Source organism: Orbicella franksi, chromosome 15 (assembly GCF_964199315.1).
Source record: "Orbicella franksi chromosome 15, jaOrbFran1.1, whole genome shotgun sequence".
In the NCBI taxonomy this organism is placed as follows: domain Eukaryota; kingdom Metazoa; phylum Cnidaria; class Anthozoa; order Scleractinia; family Merulinidae; genus Orbicella; species Orbicella franksi.
This window is the reverse complement of record NC_138159.1, coordinates 17126981-17149327: the sequence shown is the minus strand read 5'-3', so window position 1 is coordinate 17149327 and position 22347 is coordinate 17126981. Positions and strand designations below refer to the sequence as shown.

At 39.5% G+C, this 22347-nt stretch overlaps 1 protein-coding gene and 1 pseudogene across 2 annotated transcripts; one reads left to right on the top strand and one right to left on the bottom strand.

The window, feature by feature from the left end:
* Nucleotides 1–31: 31 nt before the first annotated feature.
* Nucleotides 32–1414, top strand: LOC145469126 (prolyl hydroxylase EGLN3 pseudogene; annotated as a pseudogene).
* Nucleotides 1415–5096: 3682 nt separating this feature from the next.
* On the bottom strand, nt 5097–22114 carry LOC145469323 (serine/threonine-protein phosphatase 4 regulatory subunit 4-like). 2 transcript variants are annotated; one of them, XM_081453005.1, is made up of 23 exons: nt 21804–22114; nt 21621–21694; nt 19600–19702; nt 18866–19013; nt 18258–18331; nt 17974–18080; nt 17437–17544; nt 16196–16323; nt 15545–15667; nt 15025–15137; nt 14636–14713; nt 13839–13958; nt 13070–13147; nt 12147–12230; nt 11867–12049; nt 11173–11278; nt 10110–10237; nt 9780–9944; nt 9381–9467; nt 8678–8765; nt 8021–8095; nt 7397–7634; nt 5097–5951 (listed from the first exon to the last, which is right to left on the bottom strand). In XM_081453005.1, exons 1-23 carry the CDS (start codon nt 21891–21893, stop codon nt 5873–5875), a joined length of 2577 nt encoding a protein of 858 aa, XP_081309131.1. In that variant the 5' UTR covers nt 21894–22114; the 3' UTR covers nt 5097–5872. The 2 variants fall into 2 exon arrangements, with proteins under 2 accessions (XP_081309131.1, XP_081309132.1); XM_081453006.1 differs by having other exon boundaries at nt 16202–16323; nt 21804–22113.
* Nucleotides 22115–22347: the final 233 nt, after the last annotated feature.

Sequence of the window (22347 nt, the reverse complement as noted above, 5' to 3'; positions counted from 1 at the left end):
ACAGGAAGTGCTGAGCCATGAGAGGGATTGAGGCTAATAAACATGGCTTCTGTCTCTTCGAGTTGTGGATTTTGTGGTGCAGAAAAAGAGAATTTGTCGAAGTGTTCTAGATGTAAATGTGTATATTACTGCAGTAAGGAATGCCAAAAGTCGCACTGGAAAGCTCACAAGCCAAACTGTAAAACGACTTCTGAAATTCCGGCAGCAAATGAAAAGCTACATAAGTTTCCGCAACCAGCCAGGAAAGATTTGGACAGTATAGCAAGATTTGTCTGTAGTTCTTTGAAAACCAAGTATTTCAGTGTTATTAACGATGTATTTGTTGACGAGGAAGCTCTGAATATATTGAACGAGGTGAAACAATTGCACAAATCGGGTGTCTTTCAAGATGGACAACTGAGCGGTGGGAAGACGGCTTCGGACAATGATCAGAAATTCACCGAGACAAAGATACGAGGGGACAAGATCACTTGGCTGGAAGGCAACGAAAAACACGCACCAAATATCGTTAAACTGATAGAATTTGTGGACACGTTAGTGATCTGCTGTAACAATCTCCCTGATGGAATGAGCGAGTACCGCATCGAAGGTCGCGCCAAAGCTATGGTGGCCTGTTACCCTGGCAACGGAACGGGGTACACCCGACATGTGGATAACCCGGACGGGGATGGGCGCTGCCTCACTGTTATCTATTATCTCAACCAGGGGTGGGGTGAGGACAATGGAGGAAAACTCAGAATATATAGAGAAAATGGACATGTCGATGTTGAACCAGTTCTTAATAGGTTGCTAATGTTTTGGTCTGACGGACGCAATCCTCATGAAGTCCTGCCGGCTTACTGCACAAGGTATGCCATCACTATATGGTATTTTGACGCGGAAGAGAGGCGAAGAGCTAAAGAGCTTCACCGACATAATGTTTTGGATGGTCTAGAGGCAGAGTTCGCTTTAAGAGATGTTGAGGCCAAGAGAAAGGAAAGAGATTTGGCAGAGGCGAAGCTCAAAGAGGAATCCGAGAAATTAGTGAAGCAGTTGTTGTCTGAAGAGGATTTGGAGGCGCTTTCTGGTCTAGTGAAACATCATCCTAATCCGTACCAGGTGCTAGCTGATCTGGGAATTCAGCAGAGTGTACAGGAGGCTTTGTTGAAGTTACTAAAAGAACGATGAGTAAAGTGCAAGTCTTTCGACTGATGAGAGAAAAGGGTGGGGTGGAAAGATTAATACTGAGTAGAAGAAGGACGATTCAACAAGGAAGTGTACAGAAAAGGTTCCTAACAGCAACATAGACAAGAGTTGTTTCACAAAATGGAACTGCGCCAGAAAAAGTTATTGGTTTCAAGAAAAGAACAAAAGCCCGCGTACAGTTTTAAAAAACTTCTGCTCATCCTCACGCAACGCTTCCCACCACTAACGTTAGTAGCTATTAGTACAGTGGAACCCCGCTCTACGGACACCCGCTTAATACGGACACCCCGATATTACGGACAGTTTCGTTTTCTCCGACGAAAAGCTCATATATTTTTTCTAAAATTAACCCGCTTATTACGGACACCCGTTAATACGGACAACGGACACTTTTCTGTGTCCCGAGCGACAAACTCTTATACATCGTCAGCCCCGCTTTACAGACACTGTTTGTATCTGTGCAATGTCTATTGTCATTGTCATGACTATGCGCTAATTAAAGATTTTGTACCCTGGTCAAATTATGACAGATTTCGGCGGACTAATACAATTTTATTACTAAATGAAACAGTGTCAAAATAGCATGACGCATTTGACCAGTTCTTTCTTCCGGTGCATTACCCAGTCTGCAGTCCTTATATAAAGTTTTCTGCCTGATACGCTTACACAAAAGTTTCACTTTCTTGGTCTTTTGCTACAGTCCTTACTTGTAGCCTTCTTCCTCTTTGACGTCTTATGCTTGCCACTATCAGCATCGGCCTCCGTTCGCGTTGCTGGGTTGTTGCCAACGTCTATTAATTGTTCAAGTAAATCCACGTGCTTCCTAGGACCATCAAAAATATAAACAAATGGTATTTCCATACCAAGGCCTCCACCCCGATTAACTGCGTTTCCACATACTTCAACTGATCCTCGATTAGTAGGCTTTGAAATAAAATGGGTGACTATACCAGTGCGGTTTTTGGTGTTTGCGAGGTGATATGGAATGTGGCCGATAACTCGACTTTCCTTTAGCACGGCGATTGCGTTTTTGTCCTCACCATTTTCCGGCTCTGGTTGCAAAGGCAAAATTTCACCGAGAGTGATACAGTTAATGATTTGTAATTCACAGTACAATTAAAACGTTTTGTTGCCGTACAAGTGTCGGCCTCAGTGTTTGTATCGATAAAACACGTGTCCCTCACTTTTTTCCGAGGACCCCGGTTAATACGGACATTTTGGCATGTCCCCTTAGTGTCCGTATTAACGGGGTTCCACCGTAGGAGGAAAAGTTGCGTGATGACCCAATTGATCGCTGCGGAGGAGAGACTAAGAAGAAGTCTTCTTCTACACAGAGTGAAAGATTTTCGTATTAAAAGTCGATAGAACATGCGTGAAGCAAAAGAGGTTCAAATACCATAGTATAAGGTGGCAAACGAACAGTACGTGTCAGCGGTATTGTATAGAGCGACCCTCTTCCATCACTCTTCCACGGATCTCTTTGTAGATCCAGTAAGGGGGAAAAAGCTAAGTTTTGCCACAGCTGTACAGTTATACTTATGCGTTCTGTTCATTGTTTCACTCCTACTTCTTGTAAAAGGGAGAGCGTTCAAAGCTTGTGCACTGTTTGTCTTCGGTACGTGAAGACGTTTATCTTATTTTCCTTATTTACCTTAGCTTTGAGAAATTTGCCCGCGAAGTTGGCAGTTCTACTTCAAACCAATGAGAACAAACATGCTGTTTTTTCAACCAATCAGGAACAAACCTAAATCGCCCGATCGTGGCTTGAATCTCGCGCCAATTCCCGCGCTTGGCGTGTTTTGCATGTTTTTTGCTTCAAGCTCTGATTGGTTTATTGTCTTCGCTGTGTATTTTGATTGGTCAAGTCTGATAACACTCGTTTTGGTTTTCGAAACCGCTCTGAAAATTGAACGCGATGTCAAAAAATTAGCATAAATTTTAACCTTTTGAAGCTGTTTAAACACCCTAAGGTAAATCTTATGCAAGATAAGCGTGGAAATACTGTACAAAATGTCTTTCGCTCGGATGTTTTTAATGAGAATTATAGACTTTTTGTAAATTAACGTACACTTTTTTGAAAATACAGACTGAAAATATTAAAGCAAATTCATTTTTCAACACGAGAAAGAAAAGGTTTTCTTTTTGCCTTCGAATATGAATCGCATTACGAAATTATGCAATTCTTTAAATTTAATGACCCACAACGCGTGGTGTGCATCACATAATTATTTTAATCTATCCCACATAATCCTTTTCATTAAGCGTGGTTAAACATTTTTCATCATAAACAGATTACTGTTTCAAGTCTCGATAGCTTCTTCGTCTTCATCTGATAATGTTAGCTCAGGGGAATTGCAAAGAAGTACCTCAATCTCCTGCAACGAAACTCGCGAACCGGGCTGAGGTCGGCTAGATAAAAAGTCCTCGCATTTTTTCACCGCTGATTTTCCGTGTATGGCTTTAAATAAAAAGCAAGCTTGTTCTTCGGTGATCGTCCCTCGCTTTTCCCGATCTAACATTTCGAATTCCCACTCCAAGTCGCGCATTAGAAAGCTACGATGGTCGATTTCATTCAGCACGTCCAGAACCTCATCCTTTAAACATAAGTCACAGAAACAGACTGTTTCAATCGCCGCTGTCACTTGGCGCAAACTGATTGTATTTCCAGGCCGCAGATTGTGGTAAATTTTCTGAAGTTCCGTAGCTGTTATTCTTTCAAGTGTAGTACCGTTAGTTTCCATATAGGCAGACAACAAGCTTGCAATTTCCTCGCTCTGTGACGACGAGACAGCCATAGTTTACTCGTCCGTCTCGAAGATAAAGTGGTTCAAACTGACAGGCTTGCAGTGGAAACACCTGTATTTATTTTCCTTGAGTCATATCCGGTTCAGTAATTTAAAGCGCCCGAGCATGTTTTTCAAGAAAGATTGAATTCGTTTCTCACTCTTTCGATGTGTTTTTTCTAACATAAGTTTCTTTTTCGAAAGTTTCTTATCCAGTAATGACTAAGACTATTTAGCGATTTGAATAAATGAAACCTCATTAACGGCTTACACCAGTGGTGGTTGAAGTTACAATATTCAGTGAACAAACATCTGCCCTTTCTGCATTGTTAACGAGCGAGAAAACAATACACCAACCAGAATCATTTATGACAGCAGCTAGCACACAAAAGAGCTTTTCAGGCATAATTTTAGGAGCCCAAACTTAACACCTCGCGTTGTTGTAGCGTCACTCAGTTTTGGAAACAATATTTTAAACTGACAGAATTCTAAGAAATACGTTTACGGCCTGCGATTAGCATGCAATGTTTCTCCCCAGACCCTTTCTCACTTATGTTATCAGCTCTTCGGTATCTAGTAAAGGGGGGTGGGGAGGAGGGGGGGGGGGCAGTTGGACAATTTCCAAGAGAAATTCATGCACAGCAAAAACTGCACGTGCTTTCTAGTATCCAGGTCCTGTGTTTTACTTTAAAAAAATATATTACTCAAGGTATTACCCTCCAAAAAAATTCATGCACAACCTAAATGTGGGAAAAAATTTCATGCCCCCAAAAATAGCACCACCCTTCCCCCTCAAAAGAAATAATGGTCCGTCCCTAACTACTCTGCAAATGAAAATCAAATCGCGAGAAAAAGCGCGGACAGAAAGACAGGCTGTCTAGTAGGCAGAGGCACTTCAGCGTTCTTCTGCGGCTGAAATTCAGGATCAGAACAGGAGCCCGTTTCTCGAAAGGCCCGGAAACGTTCTGGGCCCGCAAAGCCATTTTCAGGCAATCTGTATCTAAAACCCGAGAGTTGTATACGCTTGAAACTTCTTTTATGAAGAGAACCTCTGCTCATTCTAAGAATACGTCAATAAAACAGCTCTGTAATCATGAGGTTTGAGATCTTGCTATGGCTTTCCGGGAGCGAAAAAGTTTCAGGACCTTCGCGAAACCGGCCCCAGGACCGATTGTATTAACAACTCAGCACACATTGAAGCAGATATTTTAATTGTCATAACTTTAGAAGCGTTTATCCTCAATAGTGAGAGGACTGGACTCACTTCGTTAACTTGCATAACTGACTGCGCGAACTGGTTACTTGAAGGTCAAATATAAATATTCTTCACTAAAAAGGATATTTTTAGACGCCAGAGTATAGTTAAAATATATCGACTAGAAAGATGAAGAATTTTGGACACTATTTACAAAAGAGTGGTTGTTATTCGAGCAAAGAATATAATTCAACAAAGAACTAAATAATTGTCCAGTTACTCTGAACTATTTTTATGACGCTCGATTCTCCAACCGATATTTCTCGATGGGAAAAATTTTACAACTTTAGAACTAACCGAGGATTCAAAATGTCCGTTACATGCAGTTATCCAACGAGACGCGTGACTCTACCGTGGCTATTGCGTGACATTAAACGTTCATCACAGGTTCGTCATGCAACGCGTATAAGTAACGCAACGGATGCCAGGAAGACTACTACACAGTCTAGAAGGACCACGTTTTACAAAGCTACAAAAATAAGTCTCGTATATTCATTGTAATCTCTTCCCGATGGCCTGGTTTGCTGGATATCACGGGTTAGTCTTGAGTAACCCATCCTATCCTTGGAGCAGTTGGAAGTAAATCCTCAATACTCCATGTATGGTCACACAGACGGTCGCATCTCTGTGAAGAATATCCTTCCTGTTGTCAGAAACCTCCTCGCGACGAATTTCCGGAACTAACTGATATCGACTTTTTATTCTTTCCAGCTACAGTTTTGTCGCTCCTAATCAGAAAGAAACGGAGACAATCAACATTTTACTTTTTAAGCACCACACCTTTACGATTTTACCTTTCTCATGCAAACTTCGGGGCTCGAAATTAACTTTTTCGTTCGGGAGCCAGGTGGCGACTAACGGAAAAATTTTGGTCGCCAACTTATTTCATATATAACTTACACAAGAACACGATTTCATACGTTACTTTGCATGCAAGAAAATTAAGTCACAATTGAAGAGCGAAAACAATTAGAAACAACACGAGTAACACTTAGTTATATATGTACCGTTAGAAAGCTACCGTTGTTCTCAGGTGATATGTCTCTGGTCCGAAGGTGATGGTTGTCTCCATAGTCATTTTAAATGAAGCGAAGCAAAAAGCGTTATAAGTCCGTGGTTTTCATTGAGACAAACACGGTCCCTTTGCTACTTCTTCCAAATGCCGTGCTTTATTTTCGACTCGCTTTCCTCGACGCCTTTGGCTGCCGACAAACAATGCATGAACGATTCAAAGTTTGGATTAACCTTTTGGCTGAATCTTCATTCTCCGCACGTAAAAACTCACGTACTTCCTTCAACTGATTGGTATCTGCCGCCATTTTCGCGGCAAATGAAAAGCACATGGTGTTGAAGTAAGCCTGCGATGCCAGGAAGAAACCGCTGAAACAATATGGCGCGCCGTGAACGCAGTATCGACGTGTCGAAATACGTTCAATTTTTTCGATTATCTTGTAATATTCCGACATTATTTTACTGGGGACGGAAAGGTGAGTTGTATACTAGCTACCATATCCGATTGATTTCCTAATATAAAGATTTAAAAACCAAAGTTGCGTCGTGGTTTTCTTTAGTTATCGGACAAAACGCGAGTCGCCAGCTGGCGACCAGTTCTGAAAATTTAGTCCCCGTGAGTCGCAATTTCGAGCCCTGAAACTTTCGTTGGGTTCGGCAGGCAATCTTAGACAGCGTCCACACTACGCCAGAAAAATTTGAAAACGCGGCTTTATTTTTTACGGTTAAGCCTACCGCCCACACTAATCCGTCACGAAAACGGAGCTTTTTCTGAAAACGCTCTGCAAGCTGAAGGAATTTGAAAACGCCGCCTTTTCGCTTTCATGTGAACGGAAAACATTTTGAAAACGGAGATTTTCGAAAACAATGGCGTCACGATAATCATGTGATTTTCCTGACCGTGTTTTCCTCGAGGACAAATCCAAAATGACCGGTGATTGTTGCGTTTTTAAATTCCTCCGACGTAGTGAGGACGGAAAACATTTGATGCGTTTTCAGAGTGAAACTTCCGTTTTCAAATTCCTCCGTCGTAGTGTGGAGAGGGCCTTACCCACCCCTCCCCTCCCCCCTCTCGAATGTGCGACAAATCCAGCCAGCGTCTGCGTGGGGAAAGGTAAAACGATTACCAAAGAAATGAAAATGAAAGCCAAAAAACCCGTACGTTTTGTCCTTGGTTGTCTTGCCGGTTGTTTTCACCGTACTGGACGTGACGGAGCTTCGTGCCGTTGGGGTGCTAGCATTAGATCCTTTCCAAGACCCGGTAGTGCTTGGTCCGGCAGTGGCGGGGAGGGCTGAGGATAGGTTGGGTAGTCTCTGAAGACTAGATGAAGGTGAACCTTTGGACCCCAGGTTTCTCTGTGGAGCGGTCTTCTGAGAAGCTTTGGCCGTGCCGGCAGCAGCTAGCGATACAGAACAAGTTAACAAATATCGAAAATAGGAATACAGTTTATGTTGAGGGGGGATGAGACAAAACCGAGTATTTACATGAAAAAGATGTGTGCACAGCATGACAGAGGCGAAACCTCGAGCTGCAGACAAAGAACCCAAAGTCATGACATATATTGTATTCTAATAAAACAGGACAGGAATTTGAGATTACGAACTAAATACAGATGACACGAAACATAGGCTTTCGATCATAAGCATTATATGTATCATTACTATAAACATGTATGCGTATTTACCTAGTCACAGTGTACTTTTTACATAAACTAAGCTATAAAACACCACGCCACCCAATGAGGACGCACGTTATAAAAACCAAGTGTTTAGCTGATTTACTTACAGGAGCCAGAGTTGGAAGGAGTTCGCTTTAGCTGCACGTGACTCTCAGGTTTACTTTTACTTTTAGTAGCGAAAGCTAGACATAATCCAAAAACAAAATAAATGAATCACGACATTGTAAATATCGGTTAATACTCAACTACATCTTCCTTAGTTATAGCACCCTACGCCGACATTCCTTTTGCGAAGGGCGTCTGTTTAGGAAGCTCCTTCGGTTCAGTTCGGTAGTAGAGATGAAAGCAGTTTCCTACTGCGTAATCTAGAAATGCCTTCAACCTTGTTAAAAGGCAACAACACCGACAAAGCGGATCAAAACGAGAATAGCTTCGATTCCCAGCCGCTATTCGGGAATGGAGCCCGCGCTCCTACAACTCCTCAGCCTTTTTGGAGAGGAACAGAGACCGGACGCGAGACAGCGGCAGAGATCGAACCAAGATAACAAACAATACTGCGAAAACTCAGTTTTCTTTTCTAACCTCAACAGAGTTCGCTTCTCGGAGATGGGAATACTACTACTTTCTAAAAGAAAGACATACTAGAATAGCCAAGGAAAAACGATAACGTTTTCAACAGCATTTATCGATGGGCCAGGATCTTCTTTTACAATAGTTATAACGACTTCATTGATGAGTTGACCCATGTCTAAGCCATGTCTTACCTTTTCTAGTCTTGTCATCTTTGGTTCCTTTCTTTCTAGGATCTGAAACTTTGTTTGCACCAGCGAGTTCCTCTCGCTCTTTCTCCTCCTATGGACGATTTAAGACAGAATATTGAAATCTTGCTCAAGACAGAGTCATACCAAGACTCTCATGCATTAACACGCGCGCGAAACTCGCAGCTTTTGACAAAAAGCGTTACTCCTTCGCATATTTAAGTAGTCACGCAATCAATCAATCAATCAATCAATCAATCAATCAATCAATCAATCAATCAATCAATCAATCAATCAACATATTTAACGTGGTCGGTACGCTTAGCTAAAAAGCTAGTTTACAGGTACGCCACGAACAAATAAACAGCAACCTTCCGTCCACTAAAAAAACGTTGCGTGACAATCCCACTGGGTGGCAATCCCAGCAACAGTAACGCGCGCGCAGCCATCCAGACGCTCGTTGGGATTGTCACGCATTGAGTGCGTGACCAGCCAAAGAAAGTCTGCAAGGGAGGCTAATCTTATGTTGAGGCAAATTCTCCTTTCCTGTCTTCATACAGTTCTTATAGTACCAGCTGGGGGAAGTTGATACCATATCCAAATCATCACAATTCAAAGTTGATATCATATCCTATTTTCTCGTAACCTCCACCCCTGACTTTACATTGATATTGTAAGGAGAATCAAGTTGTTGGTGATTGATAATTACCATGACTATTAGGAGCCTTTCCTCCTCTTCCTTCTGTTGGTCCATCTTGTCATCTTCGTACTTTGTTTTATCTAGCTTCATAAAAGCCTAGAAATAGGAACAAAGAAAACTGTCAATCAACCATAGCCTTCTACCCTGCCAAAAGTAGGACTGGATTTTTTAACTGCCAGTAACCACGAGTTCATTACCCTCCTTAAGGAACAGACCACTATTCTTTTGCTTCATAGTCAAGTAAAAAATGTTAACCGATCTATGGTTTTATAAGTCTAGTCCGTTGAAACTAATATTGCCTTTGGTCAGTTTAACCCTGATGGTGTTGGCTGTAAGACTCGTGCAAAGTTTGTCAACACTGACCGGTCAGTTCAATTAAAACTTAACATACTGATTAAATGAACTTGCCTCTCTGACGGCATTGCACACATCAGGTTCTTTTTCAGAGCTTAGAAGTTTTCTGATGCATTGCTCGAGCTGCTGTAACAAATGCCTGTCTGACGGTAATTTTAACAAAGATTTGAGGCGCGGCGGAATTGTGCAAAACTTTAATCTTACATTTAACACAGGGTCCTGCAACAAAACAAAACAGTAAATAGTATCCATTAGTTTAAAACCCTTAGGCCACTAAACATACACTATGAATCTGTCACTTTTATGAATGAGCGAAATATTATTGTTCTTTACCATAACGGACACTTAAGTGAAGCTTACACGACATACAGGATAATGACTTACCGAGCCCAATTCTAATAAAAATTCAAAGAAATTCTCCTTGAAGAATCGTCGCGAAAATAATTCCATTATAAACTTGCAAATATCTATGAATAATAGTCTACTTCTGTAGCTCTTTCCTCTTCCGCATTCTAAAATGAAGAGAAACAAAAACACAAATTAATCCATTCAGTGAAAATTAGAAAGTTATAGTCCTAAAGTGTGACGTCACAAAAAAATAAATTTGAGAAATTATGGAATTTGGCGCCATTTTTGAATAGAACGTCCTTCAAAAAGGGTCTTTACCAAAAATTACCTCTTAATTGTAATTCCCAGCCAAAATATAAAGGATGAAAATTTGGTACTGCCCCATATAAATCTCTCTAATTTTGAGTCAGTTCTAAACTGAAGGAACTGAAACAAGTTTTGAAGGGTTTGTATGGGATGCTATCAAACTTTAATCCCTTATATCTCTATCGGGGATTGCAATTCAGAGCTAATTTTTGGGATGAGGGCATCGTTTGGGATCCTCTATAAGAAAATGACATCATATCCCATAATTTCAAAAATTTTATTTTTGTGACGTCATTAGTATTTCAGGAGCTACGTCACGGTTTGCGCATCTTCAAAAGTTTAGCTTAAATTTTTCAAGTTCGTAGTTTTGTAATCCGTGTTAATCTTCTCCATCCTCAACAATCCTTGTCTCTTTATGGTTTATTATTATCTCTTTGGTATTCTTATATCGTAGCTAACTATTATTTTCAGGTTTCTTTCAATATAAAGGTAATTTTGCATGTGGCCAAAATAACTCAAAACACCGTGACTGAGCTCCTTTAAGTATTTTAGTTTAAAGACAGAATCAAACTGAAGCAAAACCTCTTGGGTTTTCTACCTCGCCTAACTGTTATTCGAAGATTTCCTTCTATTTTCTTTTATTTGAAATCAGTGAGGCAATTTTGAACAAAACACAAAAAGAGTGACTTAAAATATCACCGCCTTACTCCTTTAAGCTTCTTGTTATTGACACAAAGGAAAACACAGCAATAACGATGTGGGGAAGAACAAGTTGAAGGACTTAGTACTGTACCTTGTATTAGTCTACAACACAATTCTTGTCTTTGTTCAAATCTTCTGTTGTATCGGATGAAAACGCATAATGTGTGTGCTGCAGCCAACTTGACAGGTAAAACACGCTAAACAGGATAGAAAACAAGACAGTTAAGTGTTGCTTAATGCTACGTAAGGAGACCGGAGTTGGAACTGCCTGACTGGGAGAAATGATAATGAAGATATGATTGATCATCAATGCGATAATCAATCATAACTTCATCTCTTTCTCCGCAGTTCAAATATATGGTCTTTCATACATTTACTTGTAGAAATGATAATGTTCTGTATTTTACAGTGAACGAAAGATGAAGCGGACGAAAGAACAAAGACATGACCAAACGCACGAACGAAGGAACGAACGACTGACCGACAAAACGAAAGAGGAACGAACGGTTGAATAAGCGAGTACCTTGGAGCGTTCAATTGAGTGTCACAGCTTGGCTTCACTGTGATATGTTTAAAAACTCGAGTCAACTGCTCAACCAATCAGAGTAATCGTTACTTGGTCACGTGCGCTCTCCCGCGCTTGGCGCGGATTGCGTGTATTTTCCTTGAGTTCTCATTGGTTCATTGCGTCATTTAGTTCGTTGTGATTGATCACTGCAGTTGCTTTGGTCTTTGTCTTACCACACTCCGATATTAAGTACATGTAACACTAAACATAAACTTACATTTGATGATAACAGTCTGAAGAACAACGGTACAAACTTGTAGTAAATCTGATCCGACGTCAGACACTTGGGGAAGCATGAAAACTTTTCTAATAATTGGACATGGAGGCGCCAGTTGCTTGACGAGTCCACCGCGAGCTCAGAAGCAATCAGTGATGGAATAAGATTTGACAAATTATTGAGCTGAAACAGAGACAAGAAGATTCTTCTCATAAAGCCAGATACATCTCAATTCTCTCACATGACAAGAAACCACATCAAAAAATCGTATAATATATACCTTGGTATCTGCCATAGTTGAATGACCTCCACTCGCTAAACATTCTAAACTCCCTGGTAAATTTGGTATAAGACCTTCTAGTACCTGAAATAAGTCGAGAGTACAAATATCGTGAGATATTTGCTGTTTTACTCGGCGCACTCGTTAAAGAACGGAAATTGTCTTTAAGAAAACGCGCGTTAAAACCCGTACAGACTGTACATTAACTGGATAGAAACACAGAACTAGAACGGGATGCTAACGCAATGGCCCGCGAAAAGATCATTTTACATTTTGATAATTAAAATATACGGGATATTTTCTATTTTTCGAACAGTGCCTTCTAAAGTATATGAAAAACATTTCCGTGTTCCTATAGGTATTATAGGAAAACTCATGAAAGTTTGGATAAAAGTGAAGAACAGTTCCCAAAAAATTTTGTGGACCGACTGTCGGCCAACTGTCGGTCGCTTGTCGGCCGTTAGTCGGCCGACTGTTGGTCAACAAACGGCCGACAGTTTGCTTGTGTTCCCGCAGCTTTTCTTGTTTTCCAAAACTTACACTCGTGTCTCTCTAGAAACACAGAAAATGTTTTATGTTTCTTTGTGCTATGCTAAATATAGCTGGATGGATTTTTTACTCACCTCTATAGATTCATCCTTTAATAATGTTCCTATAGGTATTATAGGAAAACTCATGAAAGTTTGGATAAAAGTGAAGAACAGTTCCCAAAAAATTTTGTGGACCGACTGTCGGCCAACTGTCGGTCGCTTGTCGGCCGTTAGTCGGCCGACTGTTGGTCAACAAACGGCCGACAGTTTGCTTGTGTTCCCGCAGCTTTTCTTGTTTTCCAAAACTTACACTCGTGTCTCTCTAGAAACACAGAAAATGTTTTATGTTTCTTTGTGCTATGCTAAATATAGCTGAATGGATTTTTTACTCACCTCTATAGATTCATCCTTTAATAATACACTTAAATCTTGTTGAATTGTACCAACATTTGTTCCTAAAAGTTTTGCCACCTGGAAAGTTTAGAAAACAACTAACTGTGAGTAAAACTATAAAAGAAAAATTGTTTTATTGTGGGGTTTCTTTTATGTCTCGCTAACCTGTCATTTATTGTGCCTTATAATCCACTTGAATTTCACTTTCTTAAACGAGCTACATCACGTTTTGCACATCTCGAGTAGTTTAGCCTAAATTTTTCGAGTTCGTTGTTTGTAATACGTGTTAATTTTCTCCATCCTAAACCATCCTTGTTCCTTTATGGTTCAGTAAATTGTTTCCATGTTTTGGATCACGCCTCCAGTAGTTTCCAACTTAAAATAATAAAAAAAGGGCTATTCATATTCAGGAGAACAACCCTCTTTAAATCTACAATAACACCGTGTAATCTAAAACTATCCTTATAATTCTCACACTTTCACGCTTTGCCTCATTTTGTTGTGACAAAGAACAATTTCTACTTACTATAAATTCTACTTCCAACGCTTTGTACATCAATCAGCTGAACATGAGAGTAGGTTCTGTCAAGAAGTGTCTTTGAAACTTAAAAGTTTTGTCGTTTTCTTTCAGTTCTTATCGCTTTGGTGTTTTTCTACCTTAGTTAACTATTATTTTCAGGTTTCCTTCAATTTAATTCAGTTCAAAATAATGCAAAATACCGAGACTAAGCTCTTTCAAAAGCAGCAACTCGAACTTAATCTTTCATACCTCATGAAATCCACATGCTATAGTTCTTCTGACCAGCGCGTGAGGATCCTCAACAAGGGAGTGAAATGTGGCGGAGAGCTCAGCTTGAAAACCAGGGGCACCACAGAACAGCAGCATAGCCTAAAGATATAAAGAAAGACAGGTTTAATGATTAAATATTAACTACTATACAATGTATATCTCCAATTAACGACTGACGAACAACTTATGAGGGGTGGGAGAGGTGAAGAGGATGAGAGAGAATGAAGGGGGTGGGGAAGTGTTAAAGAAGGAAGAGAAAGTGACTGCCGAAGAGAGAGTGGGGGCATTATGGAGAAGAGAGGTGGGAGAAGGGAAGAGTAGAGGGAGGTAGGGAGGTAGGGAAGGGGAGGTGGGGAAGAGATGGTATGGGTGTTACAGAAAGGGAGGGTGAGAGGAAGGAAAGATAGAGAGAAGGGAGGGTGGTAGAGGAAGATAAGAGGCAGAGAAGGCGAGGGAGGGGAAAGCGACAAAGGATGAAAGAGGAAAGAGAAGGGAAAGTATGGAAGGAATGGATTGTAAAAATTGTTCAGAAGGTGAAAGGAAAGGTTAGAAAAAAGAAGTGAAGAACGTGTAATTTAAAAGTGAAGAATGATCATCGCAGTAAATTTTCCAATTTAAGCAATTGGAAAGAAGAAGGCTGAAAAAAATCAGGGCTTCAACGGGATTCGAACCCGTGACCTCCACGATACCGGTGCGATGCTCTACCAACTGAGCTATGAAGCCACATATTGGGAGCGAGGTCAATTAATTGTGATTTAAGTGATTTAGGTACTCACTGGGAAATTGAATGCACAGCATCTTCGGCATTCTGCTTCAGGGTCATCATCAATGGTGGCGCCAGACAAAACAGAACTCTGAAAATAAACAAAAGACAAAAATTTAAACTGTTTTACATTCCGTCCAAATCCAACCACACAATACTTCAGGGGTTTCCTTAAGGGCTGGGCACCGGGCAAATTAACCAGCCCTGAGGACGACTTTTCCCCGCCTCATTTGACCATGTAGAGGAAAGTTCTTATGAGGAAATTCAGTTCAAAAATTTTTGTCAAACTGTAAAAACCATTCGTCCTCTTGCTGAAAACATTAATGAAACCCCTGATACTTTGCACTTTAATTTCTTTACAAGAGTTCAATGTTACTACAAATGACCATATTTCTTTCATACCTGAAGTGCAAGCGTCACACTGCCTACTCTGTTATTTTTGTTGGGATTGCCGCAGTAGCACATTCTCTTGTAGAACTCTAAGAACCATCTCTTTTTACTGTCGTCAAGGTTAACTAAAGACAAGAAACACAGGATCAATACACAACCAATACAGTGGGTGGTTTTGAAGTAACATATCAAACACGAAAGACTGTGTGACCACATTTGCAAACACCAAGAGAGTTTATAATACAACATGACGTGGAGTACTCTTGACAAACTTCGAGGTGTTTGGAAATGTGGTCAAATGCTGTGGTGAGTATTTCGATATATCTTCTCAATTGAAACTAAAACTAAGGAGAGGACTTGGAAAAAAAAAAAATGGTTAAAATCTATCCTAATTAAAATCAGAGATTTGAACACCATAACGGTCAAGATTTCCTTTGTTTAAACTTGATGAATCATTCACGATATAATAATATTGAAATGCTTCTGTTTTGAAATACAGTGTACCTTACAGTGAAACAAAAGTTATCCTCACCTGACAAGCCATAGGAAAGTTTTCCAAACAGCCGTGCTACTGTGAGAAGTGATTCTGAAGACTGTTTAGGAATTTCATCACAGAATTTCTGAACCAAAGGAATTATAACAGCTGTACAGGTATCTGTGATAAATAAAAATGTAATGATGCTCTGTTTTCCTCTGTTAATAACTCTGTGTCAAGATGCATCCCATTGTTAATGGCAATGCATTAATGGAGAAAGTAATATTAGTATTAAGTATTTTAGTTTTGGTTGGGATCATGCATGGATGTTCTCAAACTTCAACAGTCTACCTCACTTACTGTTAGCAGTATTCATTCTATGGCAAGGTAGTCTTGAAGCAAATCCGAGCATTCTGACTGGTTCTTTCTTGTACAGGACTTTGCCATATGGACCGTTTCCATGGAAATGCTTATACGCCATGTATTTTTGTTTTGTTTTGTACCATTACAATAAACTACTTACTAACCTAGTTTGCTCGAACCGTACTGGGGAATATTGGAAATCAGTCATTTTTGTATGGACCAAGTGCACATACTGAAACTTGGGCCAATATTCCTCAGTACTGCCCTTGCCCTCTGTCAGTAAGAGGTTACTAATAGCAGAGTCAAGCTGTAAAGTTGTTTTACAAGACCAAAACAAATTCATACCCTCACCATCATCAAGGAGACTGAGCAGGTTTGTGATTGTTTCCAGTCCAGCTAGTCGAACACTCGTCTCCTCATCATTCGTCAGCTCAACCAGCTCAGGGATAATAATACTTTGTGTACTTTCCAGCCTGTCAGAAATGTCAAGATTTTATACTCAATCTATCAATGGCAAACAAACATCACAACTTGTAGCAGGTTTAAAGCTTAATGTGAAAATGATTGAACTGTTCAGGGCTTCAAAAGAGTGCTGTCCCATTGTCCTGGACAAGTGGATTTTCCTTCTGGGCAAGTAACTTTTCATTCAGATCAACAAATCATTTGCCAAATCATTAAAAGAGCAAATTAAGACTGGACCAGGGCAAGCAAAATTTGAGAGCTGGATATACTTGTCCCAAGGGCAGGCTAGAATTCAATTTTTTTATGAAGCCCTGTGTTGCCATGCACTTAAAATACAAAACAAACAACAAACAAACACAACAAAACCTTTGCCAGAATAATTTGAAACAGAGCAATTAAAAATTTAAAAATTATTTTTGTCTCTTATAACAGCATGATGCTAGAGTTGATCCGTCCTATTTCAAACTCAGTATTCTCAAACCCCAATTATCTTGAACTCATTTATTCTTGCTTGGATTGGCTTTTTCAGTCATTTGCTATCAATGAATGATCTTAAATTCTTGCTTTGCCATATCACACTATTTGTTTTTCCTTTGAGAGTTTAAGATCTATAGCTGGGATTTACATGTAAGTGTATTTTGTCACTAGTACCTAATCCGCCACAGTTGAGATGTCTACATCCCAGGAGGCAGGGGTGCTTGTCATATCTTTTGGAGGTTAAAAATGCACTTTTGGTACTTCTTAGGGTGTTCAGCCTAGTCCACAGAAGAGGCTTTTGTGGTACCTTTTAGGGTATTGAGCCGAAAAAATATGACAGGAGATAATGTCTTGTTTTAGAATGGGTATCTCTTAGGGGTAAAAAAAAAAACCCATTCCAAGCCACGCCCACAAAACAGGATCTTGGTACCTCTTAGGAATTCTTTTCAAAATTTCTGATGAGCACCCCATCCTTTTGATATGGGATTCCCCCCCCCCTCCCCTTTTGCAGGTCTATATCTGCTAAAAGAGTAAGCGTCTACTAATTAAAGAAGGGTTAAACGCACCAGTACAATGTATCACAAGTGAGTTTCTGACTGTAATAAGTTTACTAGGCTTGTAAATTTGGTAAATCAAGATCGGCTTACCCAAGAGCTCTTGCTATAGTCTCCAGCTGTTGACACATACAAGCTCGGACTTCATAGTCAACATCTTGACACAATGATGCTACCAAACCCATCAACTCTTTCTTAATCCTACAAAAGGCATCAGGCATAGAAAGTGTCACTCTTATAGAAAAGCCCACATACAAGCCATTTGGCCCATCAGACGGGCGTTTATCCCCAGTTCCTGAAGCATGAAGCAACTAGGAGTATTTCAACCCCCCCTGGATGTGACACTAGTCCATTGCAGGGTTACTCTCTATGCTAAATTCACCAGTACCCATTTGTACACCTGGGTGGAGAGACACTGTGAGAGTAAAGTGTCTTGCCCAAGAATACAACACAATGTCCCAGGCCAGGGATTAAACCCTGACCACTCAATCCAGAGTCCAGCATGCTAACCACGAAGCCACTGCCTCCACCTTTCCTTTGCCATAGAAGAAATTAGATAAACACACTTCGGAACATCAAACTTAAAGGCAGATGCAATGAGGCTACATGTACATGTGTAAATTTTCTTACCAGTAAGTTTCAAACTTTGGAGCAATTTGACCCAGCAGCTTGCAGCTTGCCAGTCTACAGTTTACTGTCTGGGAAAGCTGACCCTTGGAGATGGCAATACCAAGGACCTGTGAATAAATCAAAATATTTTGTTTGAAATGTGTAAAAAGTGGCACACCTTCCTTTAGGGTTACAAGTTGCTTTGCTGAAGGAACAAAGAAGTGGTTGACTTGGTACTTTTAAGGTGATCAGAATGTTATCTTTTGCACAAGGAAGAAAAAACAGACTTTGTAACAAATGGTTACCTCTCTTTTGATGACATCTTTGGGAAGGAAATCAATGGACGTCAAGAGAGTTTCGAGCCAGGCATTTGAAACAACTGTAAAACAAAATGATGTTAGATGTGACCTGCACAGGTATTGACATAAAAACAACAACAGAATAATCTCAATCAAGTTCTATATAAGAGAATCTGGAATGATATGAGAATGAGTGCAAAGATAATGGCTGAGATTTTGAGGTCAGGATCTGAATATTCTAAGATTGAAGCCAAGACCAAGGCAATAAGTATGTTATTATCTGATGCTTTCTTTCAAGTGCCAGCTTGACCTGAAGTCACAAAAAGAGCTACCTGCCTCTGCACACCTCATTAATGCTCAGGGCTGTTTCATTACAACTGTAGTAGAGGCTCCAGTTGTTCGAAGGCTGGATAACGCTCTCCACTGCATAAATCCCTATCCAGTGGATAAGTTTTAACACAACAAACCCTGCTATCAACTGCATAGTGATTTATCTGGTGCATAGCGTTATCTACCTTTCAAACAACCTGGGCCAGGTTAGCAGTTATACATGTAGAACAACAGAAACTAGTGAGAGGAGAGAGGTTTTTAAGAGGACTTCCAAGTGCACTCACCAGTATCCCTGTTGTCAAGGTTGTGCAGTATGATCGGCAAAAAAGATGAAGAAAACATATATGCTGGTATTGTGCCATTTTGAATGATACTTGAAAAAGACTTTGTGGCTTCCAGTTGGACATGAAGAGGAGCAATGTACAGGTAATCCTGAAAATGTTTAAGTACAAATTAATAGGAGCCACACAATCAAAAATCAATAGTTTATTTTTAGGAGTTTGCAGTTTTTAGATATATAAATCATATATTAAGCCTTGGACTTATGTTTGGTAAAAAATACTTTAAGCAGGCTTATTTTTTGGAGGGCTTATATTAGGAGACTTATATTATTAAGATATTTATTAGAGGTAATTTTGTGATTTCAAAAAATATTTGGGTAACTTATATTTGGAAGGTTCATACATACATGATATACATGTGTATACAAGAATCCACCCACTAATGATAATAAAAATAATCATATGAAAACCAAAACAAATACAGATTTCATACCATACTCCAATACAATACAAATTATTGAGCCCAATGATAGGGGGCATACCATATTTACTATTGGCAGAAGTTACAGTTTTCTTCAAAAAGCTGTAACACAAACCCACAAATATGGCGTAATTAACGGAAGAAGTTTTGGTAATAACTTTTTTTGTCTTAATGACCGCTTGGCAAGTTACACGTATGTTAAGAATTATGGTACTATTAAACAGATTTCTTGCACAAAGTTTTACTTTGTACTTACCCTAAGAACTGGTACAACTCTCCTATTAACATCAGCATTGTTTTTTTCTAGGAGTTTGGGCAAGTTATTTATAATACTGAGCTTTTGGATTTCCACTCCAGAACTATAAAAGTCAAAATAATAATAATAAAAAAAAACTGTCAAGATTAGTTCTGAAGAAAACCTTCACAAACTGTCAAGATGTTTGTGAAGAAAACTTTCCTTTCTATGATGGATTATAAATTATCCATCAAATATTTTCACTCGCACACAGCTGGTCTAAAAGCATCATGTGACTGAATATACTCCAGCTAAAAGAATAAGAATAACAAACATTTTCCTTGGACATTATATGTTCCTCAAAGTTTTCCTTGAACTTCGCTTTTGGAATACATTACATCAGTGGACAAATATCCCAACATATTTTTGTGTCAAATGGAGGCTATTGTTTATATATTGCTCATAGAAGACAAGGGCAAGTAGTTTAATTGTTTTAGTAGACACTCTAAAGGATTACAGCAAAAAATCTTCAATTTTGTGTATATTTTTTAAGCCTAAGCTTAAAAGTAACTATCAGTTTCAAGAGCAGTGTAATTTATTATGCTCAGTGATGAGAAGAGAGCTATTTTCCATGGCTAATGTATAGTACTTATTCACACCTGCTATAGGTCATGAAATTTTCATTTCTCATAAATTTTAGAAGTCACTTTTTAAAAATGCAATTTACAATGGGAAAATGACACTTCTATGTATGTGCACAAATTCACCTGTTCTAAAACTCGAACAAACGCAAACAGGAATTACTCAAACAGGCCCTTGATCAATTTTTATACAGGACTTGTCAATATTGAATGCCATACCCCGTTTAAAATTGAGATGAAAGACATGCTACAGAACAAGTAATCTTTCAGTTTAGCCCAGTAGGCTAATCTCTCTGTTCAAAGAAAAAAGGTTGGTCACCCAGTGAGATATGGAACAGCTTTTAGCACAGCCGTAAATTAAAAACACAGCAGCAGACAAAACAAAACATCTTTGTTCCTGTGCAGATGACTCTCTGCAAAATGTCTTGCGCACGCTAAAAGGGCTGTTTTTTCAGATATCTACATGTAACAAACATCAACTGAAGTTTGGCAAAGCTCCAAACACAATTCACATTTAACATAAAAATACTCTGTGACCTGACCTTGCATACATAACGTGTCAGTTCCAACCTACAATACGTGATCCAACTTTGTTTATTTCTTTGCAATTTTTTAATTTTATGCAAATTTCTTTTTCACCAGAAATAATTGATACAAAGCATTACAGGGAAACGAGTTTCCTTAGTGTATTGGATTAAGATTAATTAAGAAAGTCATCTACTTCAAAATGCAGCAAACGAAACCCAAGAAATATCATTAATAAGTGGATTGCTCAATTGAGTTTTAATAAGGCCTCTAGTCAAATCTTCGCCTCTTAAAATTGTCACACAAACTATTCAGATGTATTTGCTCACGGCTAATACTCGTCCCTGTTCAATGTATACATATCCGCGCACAAAACATTTACCAATATCTAGAATTGGCCGTTAAGTAGAAAGTTAATAATCTTTTTGGGCCTGACGGTCCTGTTGCGCTTTATCAACGACAGTTTAGTCTTTGGCGGCCAGAAGTCATGACATTTCGCCGTATCATCGCGAAGTGAGTAATTTACACACTTCTATTGATTGCGACGTTATGTTTTTGAAGCTATGACTACGATACTTCAAGAAAAACTAAACCAAGGTCAATGGCGGTCTTCGAGGAATATATTAACCCATCTAAAAACAAGCGTAATCCACCAAACAAAATAGAGTCGACCATTCTCAAAGTAGTAATCGCAGTTAAACAGACGCGCTGGTTGATCGTGACGGAAACGAATTTGGAAAATTTCCGTAATCAATTTCACTCACCGATCCAGTGACAACGAGTTATGCATTGAAGTTTCGGCATTTTTTAGCGATGTTTAATTGCTAGGATTACTCCCTATTAGCATACTTCTTTGAAGTTTTCCACTCTACTCACCTCAACAGTAACACAGCCCGTTCGATGTCATCCAGACTCTCGTCAACTGTGAGTCTCTCGATTTCTTCTTGAGACTGTGGCAAGATGGAAATTTAAAATGGCAATTCTTTAAAATCACTAGAGCCTAGACCAGAATAACGACCTATATTATATCAGTTATGGCAAAATCCAGGCTATATTGACCTTGAGTCCTCGTATGGAACGCTCGGAGCGTAACTCTTCCACATCTTCCTCTCCCAGGGGCCCACCAACAAACGCTCCAAGGCTCGACATATCAAGAGTGGTAGCGAAGGCAGTTTGCCCTGATCATACTGGAGTGCAACGCAGCTCCACAAAGTATACCACTATGTTTCATTTACTATCATTTTCCTGTATAAAAATCCTCTATATTGCTCAGTTAATCCATCTGTTTTCAGAATTCATTGACGGGTTCTTGGAGTAAACTTTACTGTTTGCCGTGTAACTCCCGTCATCCTACACGGCCGACCCTGACGCCCGGGCCCCAGCCCGGACCATGACGGCCGACAACAACGATCAAATATCGATTGTCTAATTAAGAGCTCGCTTTTCGTTCGAAAATGTCGCGTCTTGGCTTTGAAAGTCGGAAGAATTTAGCTTCCATATATATCTGTATAAATAAATATCATGCACATCCGTATAAATAAAAATATATATTTTTAGCTTTACATGAATGAGAATGTACGAAGCTACTAACATATAAAGAGTC